Raw genomic sequence first — 25,890 nt, forward strand, 5'->3', positions numbered from 1 at the left:
AACATGTGTAACTCGAGAAGTTCTTCTATTTTTCTTGACCACTATATGCTGGAGCCGATCCCAGCTGCATAGGAGCGAAGGCAGGCTCCACCCCTGATGAGTCCAGCTGTTGGGAGGGCCCTACGTGATCTTTGGGGGTTCAATACCTTGCTCAAGGGTACGAAAGCTCGCAAGGTGCCTGGCTAGTTCAGCTGATTCAAGATGGCGATGCACGAGTGGCAGCTTGTTACAGTAGCTCCGAGCGTGATTCCATGTTTTAGTGTGTTTTTATACTTTTTTCGTGAGTCTTTTTGCACCAAACTCAGTCGGAAGTGTGCACCTATGGATGTACAACTTGTGAGACTATCCTTTTGTCTTTTCGTCTTTCTGGGAATATTTACATCTACATCGGCTGACCCCTTCAGCCAAGGCTCCATTGTTTACACCCGGGAACAGCTGTTAGCACTGAGCAACACGAGGGTACTCCCCACGGAAAGACCGGTGATCCCCACGGAATTAAGGAGAAGGAGAAGGGGATGCAGAGCAGGGACGAAGCGTCGGGAGAAGAAAAGACGGTATAAACCATCTGTACCGTCTGTCATCATGGGGAACATGAGATCTCTCCCTAATAAAATGGATGAGCTGTCGGTGCTTCACAGAGACCTGGCTGAATGGACTCTCGCTGCATTCATACGTCACCCTGGACGGTTTTCAACTCGTGAGAGCGGACAGGAAAGCTAAGGAGAGTGGTAAGAGGAAAGGGGGGGGGCATTGCGATGTTTGTGAACGATAGATGGTGTAACCCAGGGCACATCAGGGTGAAGGAGCAGTACTGCAGCAAAGACATTGAACTGCTAGCGGTTAGCATTCGGCCATATTACCTCCCGAGGGAATTCTCGCACATTATCGCGATAACCGTGTACATCCCTCCATCGGCCGATGCCGCTGCTGCCTGCGAGACTGTACACACCATCGTGTCAAAGCTTCAGACATCACACCCCCAGTCCCTCCTCCTCATCTCTGGTGACTTTAATCATGCTTCTCTGTCCTCCACTCTCCCAACCATCACCCAGGATGTGAAATGCCACACAAGAGACAATAGAACTTTGGATTTAATATACGTGAACACCAAGGATGCATACACCTCCTCCCCCCTCCCCCCGCTGGGCCGTTCTGATCACAACCTGGTTCATCTGTCTCCTGCATACATACCTATGGTGAATAAACAACCACCCACCAAGAGGTATGTAAGGAGATGGTCTGAGGAGACCAGCATGGCTCTGAGGGACTGCTTCGACGCCACAGACTGGGATGTGTTATGTGAACCTCACGGGGAGGACATCGACGGCCTGACGACCTGCATCACGGACTACATTAACTTCTGTGTGGAAAATACTGTGCCTACCAGGAAGGTTCGGTGTTTCCCCAACAACAAACCCTGGGTGACCCCTGATCTAAAAGCCCTGCTGAATGAGAAGAAGAGGGTTTTTAGATCTGGGGACAAGGAGGAGCTGAGAGGGGGGATAAGGAGAGGCAAGGACAGCTACAGGAGGAAGCTGGAGGAGCGCCTCAAGGGGAGCAATGCCAGGGAAGTCTGGAGAGGCCTAAAAACCATCTCAGGCCACACAAAGGACAGCGGGAGGGGCCCTGAATCTGTGGGCCTGGACTGGGCAAATGAGTTGAATTCCTTCTTCAACAGATTCGACTGTGCTGCCCCTCCCCCTCCCTCTCTCACTCATCATAGCCCAGACCTGACTGTGCTGTCACATCACCATCCCCCCTCTCCCCCCGTAACACCTCCGGCACCGGCAGCTCTCTCCTCACACCACGCCACCTCCCTCCACCCCCTGCCAGATCGACCCTCACAGTCCAACCCCCGTCCTCACCCACCAGGAGTCACACCTCACCTCTCCATAACAGCTGATCAGGTGTGGAAGGAGCTGAGGAGGACCAAGACGAGGAACACTGCTGGCCCTGATGGCATCAACTCCAGACTACTCAAGGACTGTGCAGACCAGCTCTGTGGAGTACTCCTGCACATCTTTAACCTAAGCCTCAGTCTGGAGAGAGTTCCACTCCTGTGGAAAACATCATGTGTGGTTCCGGTTCCTAAGACTGCGCACGCCAGGGACCCCAACCACTTCAGGCCAGTGGCTTTAACCTCTCACCGGATGAAGACCATGGAGAGGATCGTTCTCACCCACCTCCGACAGCTGGTGGACAGCAAGATGGACCCTCTACAGTTTGCATATCGACCGGGCATTGGTGTGGATGATGCTGTCATCTACCTGCTGCACCGGTCACTCTCACACCTAGAGAGCACCGGGAGCACTGTGAGAGTCATGTTCTTTGACTTCTCCAGTGCCTTCAACACAATCCAGCCATCATTGCTGAGAGGGAAGCTGGAGGGAGCCGGAGTCGACTGTCACCAAGCTGCCTGGACCACCGACTACCTCACCAACAGACCGCAGTACGTGAGGCTCCGCGACTGTGAGTCCGATGTGGTTGTCTGCAGCACGGGGGCACCGCAGGGTACAGTTCTCTCTCCCTTCCTCTTCACTCTCTACACATCGGACTTCAGCTACAACTCGGACAGCTGCCACCTCCAGAAGTTCTCCAACGATACAGCCATCGTTGGACGTGTGTCTGAGGGGAACGAACTGGAGTACAGGGAGGTCATCACCAACTTTGTCACCTGGTGTGAACTGAACCAACTGTGCATCAACACCAGCAAGACAAAGGAGGTGGTGATCGGCTTCTCACACTGCACCCGTGAACATCCAGGGTTTGGACATTGAGATCGTGGAGGAGTACAAATACCTGGGTGTTCATCTCAACAATAAACTGGACTGGACTCATAACACAGACGCCCTGTACAAGAAGGGCCAAAGTCGTCTCCATCTGCTGAGGAGACTGAGGTCCTTTGGAGTGTGCAGGTCACTGCTTAGGACTTTTATGACTCTGTGGTGGCATCAGTGATCTTCTACGCTGTGGTCTGCTGGAGCTGTGGAAGCTCAGAGAGGGACAGGAAGAGACTCAACAAGCTGGTCAGAAGGGCTGGCTCAGTCCTGGACTGCTCTCTGGACTCCATTGAGGAGGTGGGTGAGAGGAGGATGTTGGCCAAGCTGACATCAATTATGGACACCCCCTCTCACCCCCTACACGAGACTGTGGGGGCCTTAAGCAGCTCCTTCAGCAGCAGACTGTTACACCCACGGTGTAAAAAGGAACGATACCGCAGGTCATTCATCCCAACTGCAGTCAGATTGTACAACATTCACAACTCCCAATGTAGCACCAATAACCCAGGGTTTGGCATATTTTTCTGCACTACTTAATCATTCTACCTCCGGAATGTCTTATTGTACTGTAGATAATTTTTAATTTCTGTATATATTGTATAATGTACATAGTAATGTACATAACATAAGAGTCTTTTTCTTTTTTCTTTTAGTACTATACTGTACTGTACACCACGGGCTACCTCTGTAACATGTGAATTTCCCCGATGTGGGATCAATAAAGTTTATCTTATCTTAGCTAGTTGTGCATTAAATCATGAGTATTTCTGAGCGCACTGGTATCCAGCTGTTAATGTTTAATAGTCTTGTGCTGGTTAGTGAACCTGACAGTCACACTTACTTCTACAGAAGGGCGCTGGTGACACAGCATTTCCTCCTTCATGAGGAATCTCACCAGAGGGTTTAGAGACCTGCTTTGTTGAGTGAGAGAAAACATTTAGAACAAGTGTGTGATACAGAGTCTTGATTATTCCAGTGATTGCTGCGTTTATATTTCAGGTTAGAGACAGAAACACTTACATTCTCATTCCTGTTCTGCATTTCAGCAATTCACACTTGATCTGGATTCCTTCTGCGCACAGAAACCAAAAATAAAATCTCTAAATGCTCATGGACAGAGCTCAAGTGATGGAAACAAAATCACTTCATGTTAAAGTTAATCCGTTAGTTTAAGCACCTTATTTTTTTCGTTATTTTTCACCTTTAACAAAGCACCTTTACTGCGTCCCATATCAGCCATAAAGGCACCAGGCCAGCCTTTAAACATGAATTTCCACTGTTTATCAATTTATCACTGGTCAGGCATGGCACAAAAAGATATGCGGAATGGATCTGACATGTTGTGCGTCTGGCTTTGGAAGCACCGAAACATTTATGTGAATGAATTACGCGTGGTCCCGCAATTTAATAAAACGTTAATTCCGCATTTACAATATAGTGCATGATCCTCCACAGCTTAGGTACTAATCTATTTAAAAAAGCAAAACAAAAACTCCAAACAGGCCTGCTTGAGGACGACAGACAAAAAAGTGAAGCTAAACAAAAACAGTCGGTGTTACAAGCGACGAGAATAAAATTCCTGTTGAAGAAATTAAAATGTCGCTATAATTACCTGATTATGTGGTTTAATGTGTAGAAATTCAGGAATAATCGGTCACCAATTAAGCAGGCGAACTCGTCTTTTGTCCGTTACTGTTGAAGTCACTTTCGGTTTTCGTTTAAGTGCCTCATCAGTACCTGAACCTGACAGGTGGACCGTGGTCGTCAGCGAGGCATTAACTGCAGTTTCTTATTTATCCACTGGGAGGCGTCAAATCAGGAGTTATGGGCACAACTATTATGGTCTATAAATATTTCACCCTTAATGTCTAAAAGTGCTACACAGATGTGGGACTCTATGTATATTACAATCAATTTTAACACGTTGTTGTGTTCACCTTCGAAAATATTTCATTTTTCAGTCCAGTGTGACTAAATGTGGTGTATAAAGAGAAACTGTGGAGCAGGGCAAACCTGTTTGAAAGAGGTTTAGTTGAATACTAAATTGAGTTATTCTCATTATCTCAAAAGCGATATAGGAAAAGACAAATGGATTCCAAAATGTGGGGCTCGTGCACGATGTTAAATGCTTAAATTGTGGCGATCAAAAGGGAGGATGAATTCATCTCCATCACCTGAGGACATTCAAGGGTGCGGTCATCTTTTGAATGTTCACCTGGAGGACATATTGATGATCTGATATGGGCGATCAGATCCATATATCTATCTCTGTATATATAGAGAGATATCTACATCTCTCTATAGAGATATCTATATATATATATCTATATATATATATATATCCTTTTATACGTACACTTGTGGTCAATAGGGCAATGAGGGATTGTGAAATCAACCTCACAACAGATCTACAGGAACACCACTAAAGGTCTGTTTTTGTTTTTGTCTCTTTTATAACCTGAACGAAAGACGCCACTGTCCCAGACTCACTGCCCACCCCTGAGAAAAGACCGTCGGAGGACAGACACCCGACACCCAGGAGGGGGATGGAAACTGTACATTTTTGTGTAAGACTCATGCAGACAAGATATTTGTAAATATTAAGTTTCTTCTCGTTTTTGTTCTTTTAGGGGAGAATGAGTGTTGTGATCAGAACAGACAACAGGTGCAGTTTTCGGGGTGGGGGGGGGAATTGGCCTCACCACAGACCAGTTTTCACACCTTAAATCTTTTCTTTTTTTTGTCAATGTTTGTATGTTGCCTGTGAGCATATAGGCACCCGTAGCATCTGAATCCTGTAGCAAAACGGGCCTGAACCACAAAACTTTGCAACAAGCTGGTCTGTTTAAAGCATTTTTGGCACTGAAGTCCTGAATGTTAAAGCCAGTTAGGCTCCCTTTTAGAGACATCCCAGAGGCTCGGATCACCGCTAAAAATGAAGATAAATAATTAAAAAGAGAGAGAGAGAAAGCAATGGTCGGAATATGGAGTTAGCACATATCGCATGTAGCACTGTTTACAGGTAGCCTCTCAGTCTAAGCTGGATAAATATGAGGGCTTTGTTACCACAAGATGCCTCAGATGTCCACAGAAGGAGCTCCAAAGAGTCAGCTGGATGAAGTGTTGAACAGTTGCTAGAAAGAATTGTTTTAAGTGCTCTTTTTAGACTCTGATTCCATTTCTTTCCTTCTTTTTTTGGTCCATTAGCGGCCGTCCACCAATCAAAGCAAAACGCACAAACGCACACGGATTTTAAACTCGGTCTCCTTTGCAAAGTTGCACCTGTTGTCTTGGTTTGTTTCTCTTTGAATTCAGAAACCCAAGACCTGAGATGGGGAAAACAGAAGTGAAATACTGGAACTTAAGAAAAACAAGATTATATTTAAAAGAAATGGATTGTTATTATAAATAAATGAGGTAATGATATTTCTGTTTACTTTAGAATATTCTACACTGTATGCTGTGATTCTGATCTGGGAAACATTAAAGAAATTCATAGCCAGTCCGTCCGTTTTGTCTGTTTAATTGAATTAAACGGGAATTACATTTTGTCATATTTGAGAACAATAGCTGACATAATGTCAAAGATCCAAAGATTTCACTTTAACATCCTTAAAAATTTGCTTTCAAGGAGCTGAAAGTGAAATCAGAATACAATGTAATTTGTTGATTGAAGAACAGAATAAACACATTTTTCAAACTAATAATTTCAACAATCTTGTGGGATTGAGAGCCGGCAGCATTTCTGTTGGCTTCTGGTTTGATTTATTTATCTGGAGCTGGTTGTCCTGAGTATTCCAGACCTTCCTCTCCCCAGCCTCACAGACAAGGAGGAAATGGATGGGACATGTAGTCCTTTAGGCCACATCATTGTTGTGCACCTGTTTAAAAAGGAAAACAACATTAAGAGTTTGTGGCTGCTCCACCAGTTGGTCAAGCTTGAGTTCAATTCCACTGTGAAAGTCTGGCACTGGGATGTGGAAAACATTCTAATGCTGGAGCCATTTGTTAAATGTCTTTAATTCCATTTTAATAGTTCACCTGAAGTTATATTGTAGCAATTTAGATTTTGTTTTCTTTATATTGCTATCTTACTTTATTTTCTATTTGTTTCCCTCTCTTGCTTTGAATCTTTGATATTTACTTTATATTCTGAAGCAAACACCAAATTTCATTGCATGGTCGGATTTACAATGAAAATAAAGGCTTTTAATTCAGTTGAAAAAAACAGTAATGAGTTTAAATAATTCGCAGTGATTTGCACACACTGCAGGAATCCACAGCAACCCTGTGAGGATCTACATCTCTGATCACCACCATCCTTTGGTGAACATCTGGAAGTATATTCCATTCACCTTTTCTAACTCCTTTAATGTGAACTCTGATTAAATGTGAACTCTAACTGTGACTTGATGGTTTGTGATCAGTGTATCAACCGACTCTTCTAAGGAAAACACAATTTTTCCAAAATCACACTGATTAATTTCTGGTCTCCAAGTAAGAACAAAAATAATGATGGAGTTTCTGTAAAACATCACGAATAACATTTTCACATTGACCTCAAGTTGTTCACTTTGTGAGTGAGTGAGTGAGTGAGTGAGTGAGTGAGTGAGTGAGTGAGTGAGTAAGTGAGTGAGTGAGTGAGTGAGTGAGTAATGTTGATTACACTCACATTGGAACCTATTCACCCTGGCCGGTTTACTTATTCTTCCATTCACAAACTCAGCAGAAACCTCCAGATTGTAAAACTCCTTCGGCTCCAGATCTGTGACAGTAATGTGGTGGGCTGTTGTTGTTAACTCCTGCACAATCTCCTGGCCTTTGTGACAGGTCACCAAGTATTTCTTCACTTCTCCAGCAGGGGGAGTCCAGAGCATTAACCGTGCATTTGGAGGGACACGATGAACTCTAACGTCTGTAGGACGGTCATCATCTGTGGAAATGATAGTTTCTATATGAAGTTGAAAGTCAAGGCAAATTAGGCCAGGATCAATTTCTTAGTCATTAACAGATCTGAGTACAGTCTAACTTGTAAAGTTAATAATAAAAGTTTATGTCCTTGTTGACATAAATTTGCTAACATTGAAATAATGTCGCTCACGTGTGCAACCAGTGGTCATTGCTGGTTTACTTATTCTTCCATTCACAAACTCAGCAGAAACCTCCAGATTGTAAAACTCCTTCGGCTCCAGATCTGTGACAGTAATGTGGGGGTCTGTTGTTGTTAACTCCTGCACAATCTTCTGGCCTTTGCGACAGGTCACCGTGTATTTCTTCACTTCTCCAGCAGGGGGAGTCCAGCTCAGAGACAGCGAATCCAGGCTGGTGTGATAAACGTTAATTTGTGTCAGACTGCCGATATCTGTGGGGACAATAGTTTCTCTTAGGTCCTGAAACTGGACGCCAGTTGACCAATGATGTCATTAACAGATGAGCGTACAGTCTAACTTGTATCATCGTGAGTCACCTGTTGAGGCCCATAGAGAGGATGCGATGCTTTGACGTCCATCTTCTGCAATCCTTTTGATGGTGAAAGTGTATTTGCAGTCAGGACGGAGGTTTGGAACCTGCACAGCTTTGTAGTCCTCCATCACCAGGCTGCCAGCATGTGAGTCAGATGAGTAATCCACCTGCAGTTTGTAGCCTGCAGAGGTGCTGGTGAGCGGGAAAGCAAGAGTGACTGAGTCCTGCTCCACACTCAGGACTCTGATCGCCTCCTGTGGAGGGACACCTGCGAGGAGAGGAGCTGGTTGGAAGGACCATCCATCATCCATCATCCATCCATCATCCATCCATCCATCATCCATCCATCCATCATCCATCCATCATCATCCATCCATCATCATCCATCCATCATCATCCATCCATCCATCGTCCATCCACCCATCCATCCATCCATCTCATTGCAGGGCATTAGACTGGTCAATGGAGGGTGATTATGGCGCCCCCTGTTTGATGATTTGGTTTAATTTTTTTTTTAAAGAATACATTTCTGATAATCACTTTTAAGTATGATTTTTTCACTGTCACATTAAAAAGGTATGAATAGTAATTTTGGGGGAGAAAATAGCTTCCTGTCCATCTATGGGGCAGGAGTCAGCCAAGCCCTGATCGCAGCAGGAATTCATCCAAATCCAGATGAAGTATGATGATGATCATCACTCCAAGCCCAGTTTGTTCTGTAAACATGTGTAACTGTTGGGAGGGCCCTACGTGATCTTTGGGGGTTCCATACCTTGCTCAATGGTAGGAAAGCTCGCAAGGCCTGGCTAGTTCAGCTAGTTGTGCATTAAATCATGAGTATTTCTGAGCGCACTGGTATCCAGCTGTTAATGTTTAATAGTCTTGTGCTGGTTAGTGAACCTGACAGTCACACTTACTTCTACAGAAGGGCGCTGGTGACACAGCATTTCCTCCTCCATGAGGAATCTTACCAGAGGGTTTAGAGACCTGATTTGTTGAGTGAGAGAAAACATTTAGAACAAGTGTGTGATACAGAGTCTTGATTATTCCAGTGATTGCTGCTTTTATATTTCAGGTTAGAGACAGAAACACTTACATTCTCATTCCTGTTCTGCATTTCAGCAATTCACACTTGATCTGGATTCCTCCTGCGCACAGAAACCAAAAATAACATCTCTAAATGCTCATGGACAGAGCTCAAGTGATGGAAACAAAATCACTTCATGTTAAAGTTAATCCGTTAGTTTAAGCACCTTCTTTTTTTCATTAATTTTCACGTTTAACAAAGCACCTTTACTGCGTCCCATATCAGCCATAAAGGCACCAGGCCAGCCTTTAAACATGACTTTCCACTGTTTATCAATTTATCACTGGTCAGGTATGGTATGAGTGTTGCTAGGTTTGAACTGAGGTTTGAACTGAACCGGTATGTCATGTTTCTGGAGGATCCTCCAGAAACATGACATACCGGTTCAGCAACACTCTCAGACAGGGGCTGGTACACCCGAAGGACAAGACACCAAGACACAAACAATGTAATGTTGTTTATGCTGTACAGTGCCAGGAGGAATGTAAGGAACTGTACATTGGTGAAACCAAACAACCTCTCCACAGAAGAATGGCACAACACAGACGTGCCACCTCTTCAGGCCAGGACTCAGTAGTCCACTTACACCTAAAGGAGAGCGGGCACTCCTTTGAGGACAGTCAAGTACGGATACTGGCCAGAGAAGACCGCTGGTTTGAGAGGGCTGTCAAGGAAGCTATCCCTGTCAAATTGGAAAAGCCATCCTTAAACACAGGTGGTGGGCTGAGACACTTCCTATCACCCACATACAATGCAGTCCTCCACTCCTTCCAACAGCAAAACAAACATTCACACCATTCCAGGAGACCTGATGACTCACCACCATGTGACCCAGCAGACAAATGGGAGACGCCTAAACCGAAACTAGGTGAACGACCCGACCGACGATCCTGCCAACGACTCTCAGGTGACCACTCAGATCAATAACATGCCAGTGGTCCACAGGGGCTGTATTTTCAAGCTCTGTCCCCAGCGAGTTCAGAACGGAAGAAGCCTTCTGGATAGAAGGCGAAACGTCTTCACAGAGAAGAAACACAGTCCAGGTGACAGAGGAAACTACCTTGGATAACTATGACCTGGATGATTGAGAATCTACACAGACATTTACGTGAATTAATTACGCGTGGTCCCGTAAAACGCAATTTAATAAAACGTTAATTCCGCAAACATTTACAATATAGTGCATGATCCTCCACAGCTTAGGTACTAAACTATTTTAAAAAGCAAAACAAAAACTCCAAACAGGCCTGCTTGAGGACGACAGACAAAAAAGTGAAGCTAAACAAAAACAGTCGGTGTTACAAGCGACGAGAATAAAAATCCTGTTGAAGAAATTAAAATGTCGCTATAATTACCTGATTATGTGGTTTAATGTGTAGAAGTTCAGGAAGAATCGGTCGCCAGTAAAGCAGACGAACTCGTCTTTAATCCACTTACATTACTGTTGAAGTCACTTTCGGTTTTCGTTTCAGTGCCTCGTCAGTCCGTGAACCTGATGGGTGGACCGTGGTCGTCAGCGAGGCATTAACTGCAGTTTCTTATTTATCCACTTGTAGGCGTCAAATCAGGAGTTATGGGCACAACTATTATGGTCTATAAATATTTCACCCTTAATGTCTAAAAGTGCTACACAGACGTGGGACTCTATGTATATTACAATCAATTTTAACACGTTGTTGTGTTCACCTTCGAAAATATTTCATTTTTCAGTCCAGTATGACTAAATGTGGTGTATAAAGAGAAATTGTGGAGCAGGGCAAACCTGTTTGAAGGAGGTTTAGTTGAATACTAAATTGAGTTATTTTCATTATCTCAAAAGCGATATAGGAAAAGACAAATGGATTCCAAAATGTGGGGCTCGTGCACGATGTTAAATGCTTAAATTGTGGCGATCAAAAGGGAGGATGAATTCATCTCCATCACCTGAGGACATTCAAGGGTGCGGTCGTCTTTTGAACGTTCACCTGGAGGACATATTGATGATCTGATATGGGCGATCAGATCCATATATCGATCTCTGTATATATAGATAGATATCTACATATCTCTCTATATAGATATCTATCTATATATATCTATATATATATATATATATCCTTTTATACGTACACTTGTGGTAAATAGGGCAATGAGGGATTGTGAAATCAACCTCACAACAGATCTACAGGAACACCACTAAAGGTCTGTTTTTGTTTTTGTCTCTTTTATAACCTGAACAAAAGACGCCACTGTCCCAGACTCACTGCCCACCCCTGAGAAAAGACCGTCGGAGGACAGACACCCGACACCCAGGAGGGGGATGGAAACTGTACATTTTTGTGTAAGACTCATGCAGACAAGATATTTGTAAATATTAAGTTTCTTCTCGTTTTTGTTCTTTTAGGGGAGAATGAGTGTTGTGGTCAGAACAGACAACAGGTGCAGTTTTCGGGGTGGGGGGGAATTGGCCTCACCACAGACCAGTTTTCACACCTTCAATCTTTTCTTTTTGTCAATGTTTGTATGTTGCCTGTGAGCATATAGGCACCCGTAGCATCTGAATCCTGTAGCAAAACGGGCCTGAACCACAAAACTTTGCAACAAGCTGGTCTGTTTAAAGCATTTTTGGCACTGAATTCCTGAATGTTAAAGCCAGTTAGGCTCCCTTTTAGAGACATCCCAGAGCTCAGATCACCGCTAAAAATGAAGATAAATAATTAAAAAGAGAGAGAGAGAAAGCAATGGTCGGAATATGGAGTTAGCACATATCGCATGTAGCACTGTTTACAGGTAGCCTCTCAGTCAAAGCTGGATAAATATGAGGGCTTTGTCACCACAAGATGCCTCAGATGTCCACAGAAGGAGCTCCAAAGAGTCAGCTGGATGAAGTGTTGAACAGTTGCTAGAAAGAATTGTTTTAAGTGCTCTTTTTAGACTCTGATTCCGTTTCTTTCCTTCTTTTTTTGGTCCATTAGCGGCCGTCCACCAATCAAAGCAAAACGCACAATCGCACACGGATTTTAAACTCGGTCTCCTTTGCAAAGTTGCACCTGTTGTCTTGGTTTGTTTCTCTCTGAATTCAGAAACCCAAGACCTGAGATGGGGAAAACAGAAGTGAAATACTGGAACTTAAGAAAAACAAGATTATATTTAAAAGAAATGGATTGTTATTATAAATAAATGAGGTAATGATATTTCTGTTTACTTTAGAATATTCTACACTGTATGCTGTGATTCTGATCTGGGAAACATTAAAGAAATTCATAGCCAGTCCGTCCGTTTTGTCTGTTTAATTGAATTTAACGGGAATTCCATTTTGTCATATTTGAGAACAACAGCTGACATAACGTCAAAGATCCAAAGATTTCACTTTAACATCCTTAAAATTTGCTTTCAAGGAGCTGAAAGTGAAATCAGAATACAATGTAATTTGTTGATTGAAGAACAGAATAAACACATTTTTCAAACTAATAATTTCAACAATCTTGTGGGATTGAGAGCCTGCAGCATTTCTGTTGGCTTCTGGTTTGATTTATTTATCTGGAGCTGGTTGTCCTGAGTATTCCAGACCTTCCTCTCCCCAGCCTCACGGAGAAGGAGGAAATGGATGGGGCATGTAGTCCTTTAGGCCACATCATTGTAGCAGACAGCTCTTGTACAGACCTGTTTAAAAAGGAAAACAACATTAAGAGTTTGTGGCTGCTCCACCAGTTGGTCAAGCTTGAGTTCAATTCCACTGTGAAAGTCTGGCACTGGGATGTGGAAAACATTCTAATGCTGGAGCCATTTGTTAAATGTCTTTAATTCCATTTTAATAGTTCACCTCAAGTTATATTGTAGCAATTTAGATTTTGTTTTCGTAAATTGTTTATTTTTTATTTGTTTCCCTCTCTTGCTTTGAATCTTTGATATTTACTTTATATTCTGAAGCAAACACCAAATTTCATTGCATGGTCGGGTTTACAATGAAAATAAAGGCTTTTAATTCAGTTGAAAAAACACTAATGAGTTTAAATAAGTAGCAGTGATTTGCACACGCTGCAGGAATCCACAGCAACCCTGTGAGGATCTACATCTCTGATCACCACCATCCTTTGGTGAACATCTGGAAGTATATTCCATTCACCTTTTCTACTCCTTTAAGGTGAACTCTGATTAAATGTGAACTCTAACTGTGACTTGATGGTTTGTGATCAGTGTATCAACCAACTCTTCTAAGGAAAACACAATTTTTCCAAAATCACACGGATTGATTTCTGGTCTCCATGTAAGAATAAAAATAATGATGAGTTTCTGTAAAACATCACGAATAACATTTTCACATTGACCTCAAGTTGTTCACTTGAGTGAGTGAGTGAGTGAGTGAGTGAGTGAGTGAGTGAGTGAGTGAGTGAGTGAGTGAGTGAGTGATGTTGATTTCACTCACATTGGAGCCTATTCACCCTGGCCGGTTTACTTATTCTTCCATTCACAAACTCAGCAGAAACTTCCAGATTGTAAAACTCCTTCGGCTCCAGATCTGTGACAGTAATGTGGGGGTCTGTTGTTGTTAACTCCTGCACAATCTCCTGGCCTTTATGACAGGTCACCATGTATTTCTTTACTTGTCCAGCAGGGGGAGTCCAGAGCATTAACAGTGAATTTGGACTGACACAATGGACTCCAACTTTTGTAGGACGGTCATCACCTGTGGAAATGATAGTTTTATATGAAGTTGAAGGTCAAGGCAATTTAGGCCAGGATCAATTGCTTAGTCATTAACAGCTCATAGTACAGTCTAACTTGTAAAGTTAATAAAAAAAAGTTTATGTCCTTGTCGACATAAATTTGCTAACATTGAAATAATGTCGCTCACGTGTGCAACCAGTGGTCATCGCTGGTTTACTTATTCTTCCATTCACAAACTCAGCAGAAACCTCCAGATCGTAAAACACCTCCGGCTCCAGATCTGTGACAGTAATGTGGGGGTCTGTTGTTGTTAACGCCTGCACAATCTTCTGGCCTTTGCGACAGGTCACCACGTATTTCTTCACTTCTCCAGCAGGGGGAGTCCAGCACAGAGACAGCGAATCCAGGCTGGTGTGATAAACTGCAACTTTTGTAGGACGGTCATCACCTGTGGAAATGATAGTTACTATATGAAGTTGAAGGTGAAGGCAAATTAGGTCAGGATCAATTTCTTAGTCATTAACAGCTCAGAGTACAGTCTAACTTGTAAAGTTAATAAAAAAAAGTTTATGTCCTTGTCAACATAAATTTGCTAACATTGAAATAATGTCGCTCACGTGTGCAACCAGTGGTCATCGCTGGTTTACTTATTCTTCCATTCACAAACTCAGCAGAAACCTCCAGATTGTAAAACTCCTTCGGCTCCAGATCTGTGACAGTAATGTGGGGGTCTGTTGTTGTTAACTCCTGCACAATCTCCTGGCCTTTATGACAGGTCACCATGTATTTCTTTACTTGTCCAGCAGGGGGAGTCCAGAGCATTAACAGTGAATTTGGACTGACACAATGAACTCCAATTTTTGTAGGACGGTCATCACCTGTGGAAATGATAGTTTTATATGAAGTTGAAGGTCAAGGCAATTTAGGCCAGGATCAATTGCTTAGTCATTAACAGCTCATAGTACAGTCTAACTTGTAAAGTTAATAAAAAAAAGTTTATGTCCTTGTCGACATAAATTTGCTAACATTGAAATAATGTCGCTCACGTGTGCAACCAGTGGTCATCACTGGTTTACTTATTCTTCCATTCACAAACTCAGCAGAAACCTCCAGATTGTAAAACACCTCCGGCTCCAGATCTGTGACAGTAATGTGGGGGTCTGTTGTTGTTAACGCCTGCACAATCTTCTGGCCTTTGCGACAGGTCACCACGTATTTCTTCACTTCTCCAGCAGGGGGAGTCCAGCACAGAGACAGCGAATCCAGGCTGGTGTGATAAACTGCAACTTTTGTAGGACGGTCATCACCTGTGGAAATGATAGTTACTATATGAAGTTGAAGGTGAAGGCAAATTAGGTCAGGATCAATTTCTTAGTCATTAACAGATCAGAGTACAGTCTAACTTGTAAAGTTAATAACAAAACTTTATGTCCTTGTTGACATAAATTTGCTAACATTGAACTAATGTCGCTCACGTGTCCAACCAGTGGTCATCGCTGGTTTACTTATTCTTCCATTCACAAACTCAGCAGAAACCTCCAGATTGTAAAACTCCTTCGGCTCCAGATCAGTGACAGTAATGTGGTGGGCTGTTGTTGTTAACTTCTGCACAATCTTCTGGCCTTTGCGACAGGTCACCATGTATTTCTTCACTTCTCCAGCAGGGGGAGTCCAGAGCATTAACAGTGAATATTGACTGACACGAACTGCAACTTTTGTAGGACGGTCATCACCTGTGGAAATGATAGTTTTATATGAAGTTGAAGGTCAAGGCAAATTAGGCCAGGATCAATTGCTTAGTCATTAACAGATCAAAGTACAGTCTAACTTGTAAAGTTAATAACAAAGGTTTATGTCCTTTTGACATAAATTTGCTAACATTGAAATAATGTCGCTCACGTGTCCAACCAGTGGTCATCGCTGGTTTACTTATTCTTCCATTCACAAACTCAGAGGAAACCTCCAGATTGTAAAACTCCTTCGGCTCCAGATCTGTGACAGTAATGTGGGGGTCTGTTGTTGTTAACTCCTGCACAATCTCCTGGCCTTTGCGACAGGTCACCATGTATTTCTTCACTTCTCCAGCAGGGGGAGTCCACCACAGAGACAGCGAATCCAGGCTGATGTGATAAACTTTAATTTTTGTCAGACTGCCGATATCTGTGGGGACAATAGTTTCTCTTAGGTCTTGAAACTGGACGCCAGTTGACCAATGATGTCATTAACAGATGAGCGTACAGTCTAACTTGTATCATCGTGAGTCACCTGTTGAGGCCCATAGAGAGGTCGCGATGCTTTGACGTCCATCTTCTGCAATCCTTTTGATGGTGAAAGTGTATTTGCAGTCAGGACGGAGGTTTGGAACCTGCACAGCTTTGTAGTCCTCCATCACCAGGCTGCCAGCATGTGAGTCAGATGAGTAATCCACCTGCAGTTTGTAGCCTGCAGAGGTGCTGGTGAGCGGGAAAGCAAGAGTGACTGAGTCCTGCTCCACACTCAGGACTCTGATCGCCTCCTGTGGAGGGACACCTGCGAGGAGAGGAGCTGGTTGGAAGGACCATCCATCATCCATCCATCCATCCATCCATCATCCATCCATCCATCATCCATCCATCATCCATCATCCATCATCCATCCATCATCCATCCATTATCTATCCATCCATCATCCATCCATCATCCATCCATCATCCATCCATCATCCATCCATCCATCCATCATCCATCCATCCATCCATCATCCATCCATCCATCATCCATCCATCCATCATCCATCCATCTATCCATCATCCATCATCCATCCATCCATCCATCATCCATCCATCCATCATCCATCCATCCATCCATCATCCATCCATCCATCCATCATCCATCCATCCATCCATCCATCATCCATCCATCCATCCATCCATCCATCATCCATCCATCCATCCATCATCCATCATCCATCCATCCATCCATCCATCCATCCATACTTCAATCAATCAATCAATCAATCTTTATTTATATAGCGTCTTATACAATCAAAATTGTTTCAAGGCGCTTTCCAGAATCCCAGGGCCTGACCCCAGACAAGCAACAGTGGCAAGGAAAAACTCCCCTTTAACAGGAAGAAACCTTGAGCAGGACCAGGCTCATGTAGGGGGACCCTCCTGCTGATGGCCAGGTGGGTAAAGAGAGAGGAGAAGGGGGAGGACAGGTAGAGGAGAGGAGAAGAGAGGAGAGGAGAGGAGAGGAGAGGAGAGGAGAGGAGAGGAGAGGAGAGGAGAGGAGAGGAGAGGGGAGGGGTAGAGGAGAGTAGAGGAGAGGAGAGGAGAGGAGAGGAGAGGAGAGGAGAGGAGAGGAGAGGAGAAGTAGAGTGAAGGGGAGGTAGAGGAGGAGGAGGAGGGGAAAGAGGAGAGGAAAGAAGAGGAGAGGGAGAGGAAAAGGAGAAGGAGAGGAGAGGAGAGGAGAGGAGAGGAGAGGAGAGGAGAGGAGAGGAGAGGAGAGGAGAGGAGAGGAGAGGAGAGGAGAGGGAGAGGGAGAGGGAGAGGGAGAGGCACAGAGCACAGAAACACACACAAAAAATATGATGCACAATCACTTCAGCGGGGCCGGAGGTCATTATGCAGCTCCGAGGGCGGCGATACCTGTAAATAAATAGAGGGTGGGGGGGGGGGGGAGAAAAACTACACAAGAATCAGCATAACTAGTCTGCCTGATGAGGAGAGGAAAGGAGAGGAAAGGAAAGGAGAGGAGAGGAGAGGAGAGGAAACCATGACCCAGTGGAGTGACAGAGGCCTGTCAGGTGATCATGTTTCCGGACCCCGGCAGCCTTGGCCTATAACAGCATAGCTAAGATGTGACCTAACGATTAGACGACCCCCTAAGTATGATAATTTGTCTGTCTATGATAGTAACTGGAACTACTGAATTAGTAACAATAAGCTTTTTCAAAGAGGTAGGTTTTGAGTCTGATCTTAAAAGTAGCGATGGAGTCAGCCTCCGGTACCTGGACAGGGAGCTGGTTCCATAGCAGGGGGGCCTGGTAGCTAAATGCTCGGCCCCCCATTCTACTCCTGGAAACTCTGGGAACCACAAGTAGACCAGCATTCTGAGAGCGGAGCGGTCTATTGGGCTGATAAGGTATCACTAGCTCCTCCAGGTAGGATGGAGCTAGGCCTCTGAGGACCTTGTAGGTCAAAAGAAGGGTTTTAAAAATTATTCTAAATTTAACGAGCAGCCAATGAAGCGACGCCAGTACAGGATTAATATGATCTCTTTTGTCAATACCTGTCAGAACTCTGGCTGCAGCATTTTGGATCAGCTGGAGGCTTCTTAAAGAGCTGTTTGGACACCCTGATAATAAAGAATTACAATAGTCCAGCCTGGAAGTAACAAATGCATGGACTAACTTTTCAGCATCATGCCGCCTCAGCAGCTTCCTGATCTTTGTGATGTTCCTCAGGTAAACAAAGGCACTTCTAGAGACTAATTTAAGGTGTGAGTTGAAGGAGAGATTTTGATCAAAAGTTACTCCTAGATTCCTCACAGAGAGACTAGATGTTAATGAGATACCATCTAGAGTGATCATGTGATCTAATCTATCCCTGAGAGGTTCAGGACCAAACACCATGACCTCAGTTTTTCCTGGGTTAAGGAGGAGGAAATTTGAAGACATCCAGGACTTTATGTCTTTAAGACAGGTCTGGAGCTTCACTAACTTCTCTGTCTCCTCGGGTTTCATGGATAAATAGAGCTGAGTGTCATCAGCATAACAATGAAAATTTATCCCATGCTGCCGAATAATGTTCCCTAAGGGAAGCATGTACAATGTGAAGAGGATTGGTCCGAGTACAGAACCTTGAGGAACCCCATGGCTAACCCTACTGTATGAGGAGGGAACACCATGGACATGGGCAAACTGGTATCTATCAGATAAGTATGATCTAAACCAGTCTAGTGCTGTCCCTTTAATCCCAATCACATGTTCCAGTCTCTGTAACAGGATGCTGTGATCAACTGTATCAAAAGCAGCACTGAGGTCCAGCAGAACCAGCATAGAGACCAGTCCATGTTCGGAAGCTATGAGAAGGTCATTAGTGACTTTAAGAAGTGCTGTTTCTGTGCTGTGGTCGGCTCTAAAGCCTGACTGAAACATCTCAAACAGGCTGTTCCTCTGCAGGTGCTCCAGCAACTGTCACCACCACCTTCTCTGGAACTTTAGAGATAAAAGGAAGGTTGGATATTGGCCTATAATTTGCTAAGACATCAGGATCCAGTGATGGTTTTTTAAGCAATGGCTTAATCACTGCCACCTTGTAGGACCGGGGTACATAACCTGACACTAAAGAACCATTGATCTGGTCCAGGATAGAACTGCCTATCAATGGTAAAACATCCTTCAACAGGTGTGTTGGGATGGGATCTAAAAGACACGTGGTGGTCTTGGATTTCTGAATTAGCGATGACGCCTCAGAAAAATATATAGGGCTGAAGGAGCTTAAGGGCTCATTGGAGACCCTGTATGTTCCCACAGTCGGCACATCTGGTGATGGTCCAGTTGTTGGGATGGCCTGGTTAGCTTTCTCTCTGATAGCTAGAACTTTATCAGTGAAGAAGCTCATGAAGTCTTCACCACTAAGGGAAGAAGGGATACGTGGATCTAAAACACTGTGACTCTTAGTTAATTTGGCCACAGTGCTGAAAAGAAACCTGGGGTTGCTCTTATTTTCCTCAATCAAAGAAGAAAAATAAGCTGTTCTAGCCTTGCGAAGGGCCTTTTTGTAAACTAATAGACAGTCTTTCCAGGCTACATGATAGCTGTCTATTTTACAAGAGTGCCACTTCCTTTCCAGTCTTCGCGCTTTCTGCTTGAGGGTCCTGATATGTGAATTATACCAGGGGGCACACCTCCTCTGAGTTACTATTTTCTTTTTCAGGGGGGCAACAGAATCAAGCGTGATTCTCAGTGAGGTTGCTGCACCTTCAGCAATAGAGTCAACCTCAGCAGGGCTAAGATTATAATGATTGATCCCTGGGGAAACACACGGTGGTCCTGGGATCAGCACAGGGATCACTTCCTTAAACTTAGCTACAGCATTATCTGAAAGACATCTGCTATAGTAAGACTTTGTTCTGAGGATAGAAGAATCCTTAATCATAAATGTAAAAGTGATCAAAGAATGGTCAGACAGGACTGGGTTCTGAGGGAACACTGACACATGTTCTACCTCAACACCATAAGTCAGAACTAGATCTAGGGTGTGGTTAAAGCTGTGAGTTGGTTGGTTTATCTGCTGGAGGAAACCAACTGACTCAAGTAATGAAATGAAGCCATTTCTAAAGCTGTCGTTTATAACGTCCATATGGATGTTAAAGTCTCCAATGATAATGACTTTTTCCGTTCTAAGGACCAAGTCAGATAAGAAATCAGAGAACTCAGACAGGAACTCTGAATGTGGCCCAGCAGGGGGCCGATATACAACTACAAACAGAAGTGGCTTTTCTGTCCTCCAGTTCAGATGAGTGATGCCAAGAGTCATGCTTTCAAATGAACTGAAGCTATGTTTTGGTCTGGGATTAATTAATAACTTGGAGTGATAGACTGCTGCCACTCCCCCTCCTCGACCAGTAACACGTGGAATATGATAATTAAGATGGGTAGGAGGAGTAGATTCATTTAAGCTCACATACTCCTCCTCCTGAAGCCAGGTCTCAGTAAGACAAAATAAATCAATGTGATGATCCGCTATCAGGTCGTGCACTAACAGGGATTTACACAAAAGAGATCTAATATTTAACAGTCCACACTTAATTGTGATATTAGTTTCTCCAACTTGTGCGTCAGTATTAATTTTAATAAGATTTTGGTAATTGACCGCTCCCCTGCTCTGTGCTTGGTGAACTTTTAACTGTGGAACAGAGACTACCTCTATAGTGTTAAATATATTATTGTTGGTGGATGAGGGTTCTAAGGAAGCAGCAGAGAGGTGTGTAAGACTACAACTCTGCATCCTGGTCTAGACCCTGGATTGTCAGGTCACTTTGGGTCTAATAAAATTAGCCAGATTACTAGAAATGAGAGAGGCACCATCTCGTGTGGGATGGACACCGTCTCTCCTAATCAGACCAGGTTTTCCCCAAAAGGTGCTCCAATTGTCTATAAAGGCCACCTGGTTATCGGGGCACCACCGTGACAGCCAGCGACGAAGCGACGACATGCGGCTAAACATCTCATCGCTGGCCAGATTGGGGAGGGGACCAGAGAATGCTACGGAGTCCGACATCGTTTTTGCGTAGTTACACACCGACTCCAAGTTAATTTTAGTGACCTCCGACTGACGAAGCCGGGTGTCGTTGGCTCCGACATGAATAATAACTTTACCAAATTTACGATTACGTCTCGCCAGCAGCCATAAATTTGCTTCTATGTCGCCCGCTCTGGCCCCCAGAATGCACCTAACTATGGTCGCTGGAGTCGGCTTCACGTGGCGCAAAACAGAGTCGCCAATTACCAGGGTCGGTTTCTCAGCGGGTGTGTCGCCGAGTGGGGAAAAGCGGTTAGCCACGGGAAGCGGTTGGTTGTGCACCGTGGGCCTTTGTTTTGGGCTACGCTTCCTGCGAACCGTCACCCAGCCGCCCTGGCTAGCCGGCTGCTCGGCTGCTGCCGGGGGACCGCTAGCTGTAGCTACGCTAGGCGGCTCCGCAGCAGCTAGCTTACCCTGGCGCAAGTCCAGCTAACTCTAGCTAGCTTACCCTGACGCAAGTCCAGCTAACTCCAAACTGCGGAACCGCGTCTCAAGCTCGCTAAGTCTCGCCTCCATAGCCATAAATAAACTACACTTTCTGTACCTATTCCCTTCACTAAGGGAGGCAGAGGAGTAACTAAACATTTCGCACGCTGAACAGACAAAGACACCGGGTGAAACAGACGGTGAGGCCATGCTAACGTTAGTGATCGGCGAAGCCCTGTATTTGTTTAATATGGGTTGTTTCTCACTGTTGATATCAGGTGACTAGAGTGTCCCAAGTGTTCAAAATTTTAAGTAAAGTGAACACAACACACCAAGTGTTCAATATTAAGTGAATACGGCACCCCGTGCACAATGCAACCAACGAACGATAGAGGAGACAGGAAGTGACGCAATACTCACGCACCTCTCATGCATACTCCATCCATCATCCATCCATCCATCATCCATCCTTCCATCCATCTATCTATCCATCCATCCATCATCCATCCATCCTTCCATCCATCCATCCATCCTTCCATCCATCCATCCATCATCCATCCATCCACCCATCATCCATCCATCTATCATCCATCCATCCATCATCCATCCATCATCCATCCACCATCCATCCATCCATCCATCATCCATCCATCCATCCTTCCATCCATCATCCATCCATCCATCCATCCATCCATCTCATTGCAGGGCATTAGACTGGTCAATGGAAGGTGATTATAGCGCCCCCTGTTTAATGATTTAGTTTTTTGTTTTTTTTTAAAAGAATACATTTCTGATAATCACTTTTAAGTATGATTTTTCAGTGTCACATTAAAAAGGTATGAATAGTAATTTTGGGGGAGAAAATAGCTTCCTGTCCATGTATGGGGCAGGAGCCAGCCAAGCCCTGATCGCAGCAGGAATTCGTCCAAATCCAGATGAAGTATGATGATGCTCATCACTCCAAGCCCAGTTTGTTCTGTAAACATGTGTAACTTGAGAAGTTCTTCTATTTTTCTTGGCCCCTATGCAGCTGGTATCGTCTCCAGCTGCATAGGGGCCAAGGCAGGCTCCACCCCTGATGAGTCCGAGCTGCTGGGAGGGCCCTACGTGATCTTTGGGGGTTCCATACCTTGCTCAAGGGTAGGAAAGCTCGTTAGGTGCCTGGCTAGTTCAGCTAGTTGTGCATTAAATCATGAGTATTTCTGAGCGCACTGGTATCCAGCTGTTAATGTTTAATAGTCTTGTGCTGGTTAGTGAACCTGACAGTCACACTTACTTCTACAGAAGGGCGCTGGTGACACAGCATTTCCTCCTCCATGAGGAATCTCACCAGAGGGTTTAGAGACCTGCTTTGTTGAGTGAGAGAAAACATTTAGAACAAGTGTGTGATACAGAGTCTTGATTATTCCAGTGATTGCTGCGTTTATATTTCAGGTTAGAGACAGAAACACTTACATTCTCATTCCTCTTCTGCATTTCAGCAAATCACACGTGATCTGGATTCCTTCTGCGCACAGAAATCAAAAATAACATCTCTAAATGCTCATGGACAGAGCTCAAGTGATGGAAACAAAATCACTTCATGTTGAAGTTAATCCGTTAGTTTAAGCACCTTATTTTTTCGTTATTTTTCACCTTTAACAAAGCACCTTTACTGCGTCCCATATCAGCCATAAAGGCACCAGGCCAGCCTTTAAACATGAATTTCCACTGTTTATCAATTTATCACTGGTCAGGAATGGCACAAAAAGATATGCGGAATGGATCTGACATGTTGTGCGTCTGGCTTTGGAAGCACCGAAACATTTACGTGAATTAATTACGCGTGGTCCCGTAAAACGCAATTTAATAAAACGTTAATTCCGCAAACATTTACAATATAGTGCATGATCCTCCACAGCTTAGGTACTAAACTATTTAAAAAAGCAAAACAAAAACTGCAAACAGGCCTGCTTGAGGACGACAGACAAAAAAGTGAAGATAAACAAAAACAGTCGGTGTTACAAGCGACGAGAAGAAAAATCCTGTTGAAGAAATTAAAATTTCGTTATATTTACCTGATTGTGTGGTTTAATGTGTAGAAGTTCAGGAAGAATCGGTCGCCAGTAAAGCAGATGAACTCGTCTTTAATCCACTTACATTACTGTTGAAGTCACTTTCGGTTTTCGTTTCAGTGCCTCATCAGTACCTGAACCTGGTGGGTGGACCGTGGTCGTCAGCGAGGCATTAACTGCAGTTTCTTATTTATCCACTGGGTGGAGACAAATCAGGAGTTATGAGCACAACTATTATGGTCTATAAATATTTCACCCTTAATGTCTAAAAGTGCTACACAGATGTGGGACTCTATGTATATTACAATCAATTTTAACACGTTGTTGTGTTCACCTGAGAGAATGGTTGTTTGTCTATATGCATAATGACCTCCGGCCCCGCTGACCCGTTGTATAGTGTATTTCCTCTCCTCTCCTCTCCTCTCCTCTCCTCTCCTCTCCTCTCCTCTCCTCTCCTCTCCTCTCTCTCTCTACCCAGCCCCCCCATCAGCAGGAGGGTCCCCCTACATGAGCCTGGTCCTGCTCAAGCTTTCTTCCTGTTAAAGGGGAGCTTTTCCTTGCCACTGTTGCTTGTCTGGGGTCAGGCCCTGGGATTCTGGAAAACGCCTTGAAACAATTTTGATTGTATAAGACGCTATATAAATAAAGATTGATTTGATTTGATTTGATTTGATTTACATGTGTTAGCCCTGCGATTGACTGGCGTCCAGTCCAGGGTGTACCCTGCCTCCGCCCATTGTGCTGGGATAGGCTCCAGTCCCCCTGCGACCCTCAGTGGAGGAACAAGCGGTAGAAAGTGAGTGAGAGTGAGTGTTGTGTTCACCTTCCAAAATATTTCATTTTTCAGTCCAGTATGACTAGATGTGGTGTATAAAGAAAAATTGTGGAGCAGGGCAAACCTGTTTGAAAGAGGTTTAGTTGAATACTAAATTGAGTTATTCTCATTATCTCAAAAGCGATATAGGAAAAAAAAATGGATTCCAAAATGTGGGGCTAGTGCGCGATGTTAAATGCTTAAATTGTGGCGATCAAAAGGGAGGATGAATTCCTCTCCATCACCTGAGGACATTCAAGGGTGCGGTCATCTTTTGAATGTTCACCTGGAGGACATATTGATGATCTGATATGGGCGATCAGATCCATATATCTATCTCTGTATATATAGATAGATATCTACATATATCTCTCTATAGAGATATCTATCTATATATATCTATATATATATATATATATATATCCTTTTACTCCCTCAGTTCTTATTCTCAGTTTTTAGTCTTTACACCTTTTATCCCATTTACTGTTTCAGTCTGTTTTAGTCTTAGTACTGTTTTACTCCCTCAGTTCTTAGTTCCTCAGCTTTTAGCTTTTATACCTTTTATCCCATTTACTGTTTCAGTCCTTCAGTTTTTAGCTCCAGTGTCTCCTCATGGTGTTTCCTCATGGGGGCCTGCCAGGCTGGGAGATGTTTCCGGTCTACCGCTGGAGGTGGTTAGGGGGCTCTGTGCTTTGGTGTGGAGCCTCTGGTCTGTCCGGGTCGGGGTGGTCTTTGTGGCGGTACCACCTGTGGTCACGGACCGTGACCTCCCTCGGCCTGGTGGGCCTCCAAAGGTGGCGTCTCCTTCGCCTCAGGTCTCGGTGCCCAGCCATGTCTCAGCTTGCCTCAGCTTGTTTATGTGTGTGGGTGTGTGTGTAAGTGTGTTGTATGCATGTGTGTGTGTCTGTCCTTTTCTTAATTCTGTTGTTCTCTTTGCTGTTTTTATCCTTTGTGAGGCACTTTGTGCTACCTAGCGTATGAAAAGTGCCATATAAATAAAGATTGATTGATTGATTGATTGATATACGTACACTTGTGGTAAATAGGGCAATGAGGGATTGTGAAATCAACCTCACAACAGATCTACAGGAACACCACTAAAGGTCTGTTTTTGTTTTGTCTCTTTTATAACCTGAACGAAAGACGCCACTGTCCCAGACTCACTGCCCACCCCTGAGAAAAGACCGTCGGAGGACAGACACCCGACACCCAGGAGGGGGATGGAAACTGTACATTTTTGTGTAAGACTCATGCAGACAAGATATTTGTAAATATTAAGTTTCTTCTCATTTTTGTTCTTTTAGGGGAGAATGAGTGTTGTGGTCAGAACAG

At 44.1% G+C, this 25,890-nt stretch overlaps 1 protein-coding gene and 2 long non-coding RNA genes across 5 annotated transcripts in view; 1 reads left to right on the plus strand and 2 right to left on the minus strand.

The window, feature by feature from the left end:
* LOC115246513 (tenascin-X-like) overlaps nt 1-25,890 on the minus strand; it is a 49,477-nt gene that overhangs the window by 4,928 nt on the left and 18,659 nt on the right. Inside the window, exons 8-14 of one of the 3 annotated variants that reach the window (XM_029839631.1) lie at nt 22,009-22,015; nt 15,453-15,682; nt 15,024-15,284; nt 14,595-14,855; nt 14,165-14,425; nt 7,453-7,713; nt 6,284-6,661 (exon numbers count right to left, since the gene is read on the minus strand). In XM_029839631.1, coding sequence (XP_029695491.1) covers nt 6,648-6,661; nt 7,453-7,713; nt 14,165-14,425; nt 14,595-14,855; nt 15,024-15,284; nt 15,453-15,682; nt 22,009-22,015 — 1,295 coding nt within the window. In that variant the 3' untranslated portion in view covers nt 6,284-6,647. Of the gene's footprint in view, nt 1-6,283; nt 6,662-7,452; nt 7,714-12,584; nt 12,973-13,735; nt 13,997-14,164; nt 14,426-14,594; nt 14,856-15,023; nt 15,285-15,452; nt 15,711-22,008; nt 22,016-25,890 lie in introns of those variants that run through there. The other 2 variants (XM_029839630.1, XM_029839629.1) reach the window with 2 other exon arrangements.
* Nucleotides 8,563-10,696, minus strand: LOC105419381 (uncharacterized). Its single transcript, XR_003889163.1, has 4 exons — nt 10,686-10,696; nt 9,340-9,391; nt 9,161-9,230; nt 8,563-8,728 (listed from the first exon to the last, which is right to left on the minus strand). It is a non-coding gene; the product is annotated as an uncharacterized lncRNA (long non-coding RNA).
* Nucleotides 10,184-12,582, plus strand: LOC115250605 (uncharacterized). The gene is made up of 2 exons (XR_003889165.1): nt 10,184-10,237; nt 11,553-12,582. It is a non-coding gene; the product is annotated as an uncharacterized lncRNA (long non-coding RNA).

Source organism: Takifugu rubripes, chromosome 8 (assembly GCF_901000725.2).
Source record: "Takifugu rubripes chromosome 8, fTakRub1.2, whole genome shotgun sequence".
Classification (NCBI taxonomy): Eukaryota; Metazoa; Chordata; class Actinopteri; order Tetraodontiformes; family Tetraodontidae; genus Takifugu; species Takifugu rubripes.